The 9608-nt window shown below is 32.7% G+C and overlaps 1 protein-coding gene and 1 long non-coding RNA gene across 2 annotated transcripts; one reads left to right on the forward strand and one right to left on the reverse strand.

The window, feature by feature from the left end:
• The first annotated feature begins 35 nt into the window (after window positions 1-35).
• On the forward strand, window positions 36-848 carry LOC123680101. The gene is made up of 2 exons (XR_006747484.1): window positions 36-415; window positions 517-848. It is a non-coding gene; the product is annotated as an uncharacterized LOC123680101 (long non-coding RNA).
• A 3410-nt stretch (window positions 849-4258) lies between these two features.
• LOC123680002 (zinc finger protein 888-like) lies at window positions 4259-6959 on the reverse strand. The gene is made up of 2 exons (XM_045617628.1): window positions 6606-6959; window positions 4259-6071 (listed from the first exon to the last, which is right to left on the reverse strand). The coding sequence occupies exons 1-2, from the start codon at window positions 6710-6712 to the stop codon at window positions 4385-4387; spliced, it is 1794 nt and encodes a 597-aa protein (XP_045473584.1). The 5' UTR covers window positions 6713-6959; the 3' UTR covers window positions 4259-4384.
• Between the last annotated feature and the right edge of the window lie 2649 nt (window positions 6960-9608).

Below are 9608 nucleotides of genomic sequence, written 5' to 3' on the forward strand. Positions count from 1 at the left end.
GCACATAAATTGATGAAGTAACATTGTTTTAATCCATAGACAAACTAAAAAAATAGATGAGCCACTCGTATATTCCGCGCCATCTGTCGGAGGAGGACACTAATACACGAAAAAATTATTTTCAATTTGATAGTTAGATGTCGTTGCATTCATGGAGATCACTCGTGAATAGTGGCTCCCATACACGTTACGGTCTATTGGGAGGAAAGTCTCCAGGTTTATATGCAGCTTGTGTGGGGAGATGTATGAAAATAGTAAGTATAATGTATAATCATTATTATCAAAAAACCTTTGAAATGTCAACTGACACAAGGAGTTGTTTGACACGTTCTTTTTGAAATATAATAAATTTCGATATGCCTGCAAGAGTGAAGACGTGCTGTGTTATTGGATGTGAAAATCGAGATGCAAGAAGGTAATTATAAAATATGAATTCAAAACCCAATTGAAAACTTTTTAACGTCAACACAAGATTTGCAGTACCTATAAAAGAATATATTTATTTTATTTTCGTAGATATGCCATCACTACCGATGAGAAAATTCGAAAAGTGTGGCTTGAGCGCATCGGCAATAGGAAACTTTTGGAATTGGAGAAATATCAAATTAAGCATGTTAGAATATGCCAGTGCCATTTTCATAATGATTGTTTGGAAAGCAATGGAAAGCTGAAAAAAGGTTCTTTGCCCTCAATTGATTTGCCAGGTAATTAACTGAAGGAGCTTTATAGTAGGTATAAATACTCATATTTTGTATTATTGAATTCATTATTTTTAGTTTTTGAGAATGTTTTCAATGCAATTATTAGTTTATTGATTAGATATTTATGAAATAAATCTGTATTTTTAATTGGTGATATTTCAGTTAATAAATTTTTATTCTATCCAGAATTTGATTATTGATCCTCATTTCTCGATTCCAAAAGAAAATCAGATGAAAGTTCGTTGCAGGTATTATTTTCATGAAAATAAATTTCCTCACTCATCGATAACTTGCACGAATCCATTTCTGATTTCCTTTTGGAATTTGAATTTCAAAAAATTTTTTGCCTCTTGTATATGGGTGTACCTACCTATTCAAAAGGTGCACTACAGAATTCTTTTTGAGGCAGCTTTACGATACAGATTCCTTTTTCAATTGAGCTTTTTTCACGAATTAGTAATGTTCTACAAAAACAGATGGCGTTGAAGCTTGTTCTACTAGTGTCTCATCTATTCTCCGTTTAGTTAGTCTATGTTTAAATCTAAGGGCCAGTTGTACCATTTGCCTAATCGGTGATTAAAAATTCAAACATTGATTACGTTCTGATTTCTCTTGCACCATCTGTCAAATGACGTTTAATGTGGCCTAATCACCGATTACACTAAACAGGAAAATTTGGACGTTTATTTTCCCGATTAGTTTTAAATAAGATGCATCTTAGTTTTAAACAAGGTTCTGCGCATAGACATAATTTCAATTTGATATTAGGTCTATGGTTCTGCGCAACTCAAAACGTCAAAACATATGACTTATTACATAACCATAAACATTATGTTTTTATGGACATAACCTGATGGATAACCATGGAAGGAGTCTAGAGAGAGACTTACGGTATGGCTGTTTAAAGTTGTTCAACAGATTGCCAGATAAAATAAAAATAGCTAGTCTTATTAATAGGTTTAAAAAAGAAGTCCATACGTTGCTGATGAACCTAGAACCATATTCAGTGGAAGAGTATTTATTGAGGAGACTAGCTAGAGCTCACCGATTCTTGATTTTTGACATAAAAAATTTTAATAATTTGCTTATTTATGTATTCAGGTTATTCCTCAAAATAAAGATTATTATTATTACTTTAAGAATACATCACAAAAATAAATCTACTCTTGAAAATGAAGAGCATATTCGACAAAAGTTCACAAAATTAATTCTTTTCAAAGGACAATAACTCAGATTTTAAAATTTTTAATATATTAAATCTCAAAATCTGATGTATTAATTTTTTAAATCTTCATTAAATTAATTCTGTTGAATTTGTATTTTTTTCAAATCCCTTCACTTTCCTACAATATTCTTTCATTATGTTAACAACTGTTTTAAGCGAGATTTTTTTTTAAATTGATTTTTACTCGCATTTACCAACAGCTTGTGTGAATTCATATCATTTGCAAAATTCAATAGGAATTGAATAAGTAATTTTATCGACGTTTCCAATTCAAAAAAAATATTTTGTCCAAATTTGTATTTTACCAAGAGGAATTTTAATGAATAAATCGATAATTTTAAGCAATATTGCAGAAGTAGTAATGTGGAAATATCGAATTAGGAAGTCTTAATATGAATATCATGATTTAATTCTCCTAAAGTACCTATGATATTCAAAAATTACAAATTATCCTGCGGCGACCGTAACTCCGGTTCAAAAACCCGATTGTTTTGCCCCGTATAACGTGGTCTCCGATTGTTCATCTTTGTCAAACTAGTGCAATGCGTATTAGCTCTATTTCTCTCTAATGCGCGTTTACATTCCTAACACCAAAATAAAAGCATAGACTCCTTCCATGTATTATTAGTTCAATGTGATGGTGTCGCATTGTAAGTTTCTGTGTTTGGTTTTGTGAGGAATTTCAAAATCGAAATATGGATTCAGATTCAGATCGTGAATTATCATTCAATGACAATTTATAATAATAATTTGTAATTTATTTTAACTTTTTACCACAAGAACAGAGAACATTATACTAGAAAATTGAAATTCCTGATTTTTCTATGATCACCATCGTTATTTTGAAATGTTGCCAAATATATCTCCTGTTTAGCTAAACATTGATTATTATCAAACGGTGCAATCGGTACAAATTGTAGAAACAGTTGTAGAAGTTATAATCATCGATTAGTACTAAACATTGATTAGGTAAACAGCGTTCATTTTTTGAATGGTGCAATTGGCCCTAAGAACATTAATAATGTTTAAACCAAAAATAAATTGAAGAAAAGATAAATGTGGGTTATATAATATATATTTCAATGATTCCATAATAATATTATATTTCCATGATTGCCGTCAAGAATTGACACCCTGGAGCATAGACGAATCCCTCCTTTCTCTATGCATAACGTCCCAAAACCATAGACCTAATATCCAAAAATTGATATTAGGTCTATGCCCAAAACTGATTATCAGAAGGGTATCTGAATATGGCCGACTCACGTTTCCGCTTAGCAGTGACGTAGTGAGATAAAAATTTCATTCATTCAAAAATAATACATAATAGCTGAAAGCTAGCATTTATAGGGGTACATTGAACTTAATATAAAATAAATTTTACTAACGAGTTGAATAATTACAAAAAATTATTAGCAATTAAGTACTATAATGGAATAATGAATAAATCTGATTGATAAGGGTTTTTTCAAACTTCACGTATATGATGCTATATTAAATTTTGAAGTTTTATTTTATTTATAGTTTTGTAAAGGACAGCTTGGAATTGAAGTGAACGAATTTAAGGAATGGAATAGTTGAATGATAATAATAATTATCATCCTAAATGTACTGGGTATAATGAATTGATGAACAAATTTGACTGCTATAATGAGTAAATTCTGTAACTCGGAGTGTAACTTCCGATATTATTGGAGGTATGTCATCAAAAGGCGGAGGTTTGCTCTCTAACTGATAGGCTGGGCATATATAATCATAATATTGTTTATTTGTCAAATTCTACAAAAATTAACAATTCATGTATTCTCTTTCCCATCATGATGAATAGACAAATAAACTAAATGAAAATTCCCACAAAGCTTGAAGGCTTGGAGGTAGATGAAGGTCCATAAGTAACATTTATGTTCTTTTTCATTCAAATGGACAGAATCCATATGAATTTGGTATTAAACTTTCTGGTTGTCTGCATGATCACATAAGTAATTCTTGTTCAAATGGAAAGAATCTATATGCTTTTTGAGATAAGCTTTCCGGTTGGCTGCATAATTATATAAATGACATTTATGTTCTTTTTTATTCAAATGGACAGAATCCATATGAATTTTGAGATGAACTTTCTGGTTGGCTGCATAATCACATAAGTAACATATATGTTCTTTTTTATTCAAATGGACAGAATCAATATGATTTTGAAGGGTTTCTTTCTGGCTTGCAGCATACTCACATAAGTGACATTTAAATTCTTTAATGTTCAAATGGACAGAATCCATATGAATTTTAAGATGAACTTTCTGGTTGGCTGCATTATCACATAAGTAACATTTATGTTCTTTTTTCATTCAAATGGACAGAATCCATATGAATTTTAAGATGAACTTTCTAGTTGGCTGCATAATCACATAAGTAACATTTATGTTCTTTTTTATTCAAATGGACAGAATCTATATGAATTTTGAGGTTAGTTTTCTTGCTTGCAGCAAACTTTTATGTTCAAATGGACAGAATCTATATGCCTTTTCAGGTTATGTTTCTGATTGACTGCATACTCACATAAGTGACATTTATGTTCTTTTTTTTTCAAATGGACAGTATCTATATGCCTTTTGAGGTTATGTTGCTGATTGACTGCATACTCACATAAGTGACATTTATGTTTTCTTTTATTCAAATGGACAGCATCTATATGAATTTGTAGGATTTCTTTCCTGCTTGCAGCATACTCACATAAGTAACATTTATGTTCTTTTTTATTCAAATGTACAGAATCCATATGAATTTTGAGTTGAACTTTCCGGTTGGCTGCATAATTACATAAGTGACATTTATGTTCTTTTTTATTCAAATGGACAGAATCCATATGAATTTTGAGATGAACTTTCTGGTTGGCTGCATAATCACATAAGTGACATTTATGTTCTTTTTTATTCAAATGGACAGAATCTATATGCTGTTTGAGGTTATTCTTCTGATTGGTAGCAAACTCACATAAGTGACATTTATGTTTTCTTTCATTCAAATGGACAGAATCCATATGAATTTTGAGGTTAACTTTCCGGTTGGCTGCATAATCACATAAGTGGCATTTATGTTTTTTTTTATTCAAATGGACAGAATCTATATGCTTTTTGAGGTTATTTTTCTGATTGGTTGCAAACTCACATAAGTGACATTTATGTTTTCTTTTATTCAAATGGACAGCATCTATATGATTTTGAAGGGTTTCTTTCTTGCTTGCAGCATACCCACATTGGTGACATTTAAATTTTTTTATGTTCAAATGGACGGAACCTATATGCTTTTTGAGGTGACCTTCTCGGTTGGCTGCATAATCACATAAGTGACATTTATGTTCTCTTTTATTCAAATGGACAGCATCTATATGAATTTGTAGGGTTTCTTTCCTGCTTGCAGCATACTCACATAAGTGACATTTATGTTCTTTTTTATTCAAATGTACAGAATCCATATGAATTTTGAGGTAAACTTTCCTGTTGGCTGCATAATCACATAAGTGACATTTATGTTCTTTTTTATTCAAATGGACAGAATCTATATGCTTTTTGAGGTTATTTTTCTGATTGGTAGCAAACTCACATAAGTGACATTTATGTTTTCTTTCATTCAAATGGACAGCATCTATATGATTTTGAAGGTTGTCTTTCTTGCTTGCAGCATACCCACATAGGTGACATTTAAATTCTTTTATGTTCAAATGGACGGAATCTATATGCTCTTTGAGGTGAACTTTTCGGTTGGCTGCATAATCACATAAGTGACATTTATGTTCTCTTTTATTCAAATGGACAGCATCCATATGATTTTGAAGGGTTTCTTTCTTGCTTGCGGTATACTCACATAAGTTACATTCGAATTCTTTCATCTTCAAATGGACAGCATCTATATGAATTTGTAGGATTTCTTTCCTGCTTGCAGCATACTCACATAAGTGACATTTATGTTCTCTTTCATTCAAATGAACAGTATCCATATGCACTTCGAGATTGCTTTTTTGGTTGAAAGCAAAGTCACCTGTTTCATATTTGAAAGACAATCTTATTCCATTCTCATCAGTGAAATGATGAACAATATCCATGATTTCAGTCTTTTTATCCTCAATATGCCCCCCATCAGTTGTGTACTGAAAACTAGAACCAAAAAAATAATTGCAACATTTTAATTTTCAATTATAAGAGGTTTGAAGAGAAAACAATTTCGACAAACACTGAAAATTTTCATTCAAGTGTTCTTCTAAAAAATCGAAATTTCAAAACGATTTTATAAAAGAATATTTCACAAAGTGTGACATCTTTGTAAAAAGTGTTGTTGCTTGACTACATTGATTTTCCTAATTAGAGAATTTGAAAGAGAAATTTCAATATCACATAATATAATCAAAGAGACTTTATTCATAGAAACTATTGAAATCTTCAAGATCTAATCAACACAATTTCATAATAAATAAATTTCGAGAATATGGATATAGTATCTGTGTATTTGAATTATTACAAAATAGAGAAAATTATTATTAAATTGTAACTAAATACTTTACATTATTCGAAACAAAAGAGATGGTCAACATTTTCTGACATTGTTCATTAAAATCAAGTGGACAAAGTGAAAGTGAAAAAAGTTAAAATTTGGCCTATCAACACTATCAAGAAAATATGATGAATGCTTACTCCAAGTCATATGAGTTTCCTTTTTCATAGCTATCATCATCTTCTCCCATTTCCATCTTTACTCTGTCATGATTTTCATCTAGGAAAATTTTTGGGTATGTTTCCATTTCTGACTTCAACACTTCTTAATTGTGAAAATAAATATGTACAAGTACAAATCAAGAACAGTTTATATTGTATTATCTTTACTGTGCACGATAGCATGTAGCTTGTCTTTTTTTCCCCGACTAAAAAGATAATATCACAGATAACAAGTCTTTGATAATATCTCCACGACACTCTCCACGAAGAAATAACAACTTTTACAATTACAACTTACAACAGTTAGGTTAGGTTAGTTTGGATCTGTCTCTACTTAGGTTAGCAGCATAGACAAAATCTATGGTTAGCCTTAGTCTTTGATTTTGGTCATAGAGAAATTCTTTTTTTATGATTTTAGTATGCTTATAGAAATATAATATATATATATATATATATATATATATATAATTGGAATCAGATCCCATAATCTTCATTTCGAATTACTTCGAAATTCTTCTGTTTACAATCATAGATAAATAATCTTCATTTCGAATTACTTCGAAATACTTCTCTTTACAATCATGTATAAATAATCTTTATTTCGAATTATTTCTAAATACTTCTGTTTACAGTCATGGTAAATAGTGCTTACAATTCCCTACACGGGAAATCAAATGTTGTAGAGGGCGTAGCCTACCTTCAAATTGAGAATAGTCAACAAGATTATATATAGTTCGAATCTTAGAATAGGGAGCGTATTCGACTGGCTGCACCAGTCTATGTGCACCAGTGCGAATTAATTCGAACTAATTATGTCATTTAGCTCTACAAAAATTCGAATTAATTCGCACTGGTGCTGCCAGTCGAATACGCTATAAGATAGAACTTAAAAGGAACGGAAAGTAAACATCTGTGCTCGGTTCCGAATACAAGAGAGATGGAAGTTTAGTATCTCCAATCCTAAGGCGTGTAGAATCCTGATTTGATTGTTGAATGTTTCATCAGAAATTTTGAAGCCAGATGTTCTATTGCTTCGGAATTTTTTCCGAGTAGCATAATTACATATTTTTTATGATCGAGCAATCCCAGCATCCGACTACAACATCGTCGGCTTTAGAAGAAGTATTTTTGTAGGACGCGTTCAACTCACTATATACTACTACCTACCTAATTGGTGATGATAATAAAATTCAAGCTACCGATCAGTTGATATCCAAAATGAAATCCTTAATATTAGTAAAATAGTAGTATCATTAGTGTGGCGAAGTGCTGTAAAGGGATATTATGGATAAAGAGAAAGAGGAAGAGCCAGGCGCGGATCCAGGCCCCACTTTTGGGGGGGGAACTTTTAGATTCTCAAAATACTGAAAATGTGGAACCCAGACACTTCCGCCATTTTGGGACGTCATTTTTTGCCGTTCATTAATATGGGTTTTCACAAATTGTATTGAAGGTAAACATTTTTGCTGATTTAGTAATTATTTGAGCCTTAGTATGTCAAATTCTAGGAGGGCCGGCAAAATTTAAGAGGTGCCCGGGCCATTTGGGGGGGGGAACGTCCCCCCAGTCCCCCCCCCCCTCCTGGATCCGCGCCTGGGAAGAGCACATAGCATATTAGCAGATAAACGGCAGATATTTCAAGAAAAGAACCAGAAGAATCTATTGGAATTATATTCCAATTTCATTTTGATGCAAAGTGTAACAGAGTACAAGAAGATTTTGTTGGTTTTGTCGAATCAGAAGGTCTGGACGTGAAGTAGTATATCGCAAAGGCAATAGATCAGTTTGTGTCCAAAGAACTCAATCCAGAAAAGTGCGTTTGGCTTGGATTCGACGGCTGTTCGACAATATCTGTACTAGCAATCGTCCGTCAAAAATACACGAAAGCTTTGTTTTTCCATTGTCACATAAACTGAACCTGGTGATTAATGATCTCAATGCTCTATCAGATATCCGGAACAAACAAAATTTTTCAAATGATCAAAAGTCACCGTGATGATGCAGAAAAAGTAGCTGAGAAAATAATGAAAGATGCCTTTACAAACGCCGAAAAGCTTGGACTAGAAAAATAATTAGAGGCTCTACCCGGACTGTCGAAAGACAAATTCATAGGAGCAACCAACCAGCCACTAGCCCATAGTACTGGAGAAGGTCTAAAATTATTGCTTAGTTGGATTACATCATCAGAAGGTTTCCTGAAGAAAACACGCCAGCGTATACATTAAGTAGACTACACCCTGCTCAAATGCAAGACAATTCATTCCATTTCCAATGCTTGTGACACTTTTTTCCAGATTTAGAATTTAAGCATCATAAATGTACTCGAATTGTGTCAAAGGATATGGCAGGACAAACCTGAACTCAATTTCAAGGAGCTGACCGTAATTCATTCAATGAAAGAAACACAGAACGTTTTTCCTGAGACGGAAAAGGCTCTGCAAATTTTGATCGCTCTACTTGCACTGTGGAGCGATCATTCAGCACCCTGCGAAGAATTAAGACTTGGCTGAGGAGTTCGATACTTGAGAGTCGACTTTACGGTTTGGCGATGATGAGCATTTATCGTACAGCAACTGGTGAAAACTTCACAACAGGGTAGTTAAATAATTTTCAAAAAATCCGAGAAGTAGGTTAGGTTAGGTTAGTTTTTTTTTTGTTTGTCCCTCCCCTTGACCAACGGCTAGCGACGCCCTTGGAAATTAGTGTTCTGTGTTTTGTCTTGTTACATTTCAACTACGATTCATCGTTCGTAGCACCTTGCGAACGGTTGTCGAGACTCGAGAATACCATTTTTGGATTGTATAAGCAAATGACCATTGTTCATTTTCGGAGTTCCGAATGATGTCTAGCATAGCACTGCTCTTCTTTCAAGGAGGTCACTATGGAAATCGTTTCGGTCCATTATTAGTCGTTCCTGGGTCTTCTTTGAGCTGTCGCAGGTTGATCGCGTAATCAAAACCATATAAAAGAATATCGAAAGGA

Source organism: Harmonia axyridis, chromosome 5 (assembly GCF_914767665.1).
Source record: "Harmonia axyridis chromosome 5, icHarAxyr1.1, whole genome shotgun sequence".
Lineage (NCBI taxonomy): Eukaryota > Metazoa > Arthropoda > Insecta > Coleoptera > Coccinellidae > Harmonia > Harmonia axyridis.

Bases quoted from the DNA above. Each gene is read 5' to 3' on its own strand.
- LOC123680002 (XM_045617628.1), bottom strand. From the start codon at position 6,712: ATGGAAACATACCCAAAAATTTTCCTAGATGAAAATCATGACAGAGTA. The intron at 6,072-6,605 runs GTAAGCATTCAT...TTTTGGTTCTAG, and splicing joins GGAAACTCATATGACTTGGA to TTTTCAGTACACAACTGATG.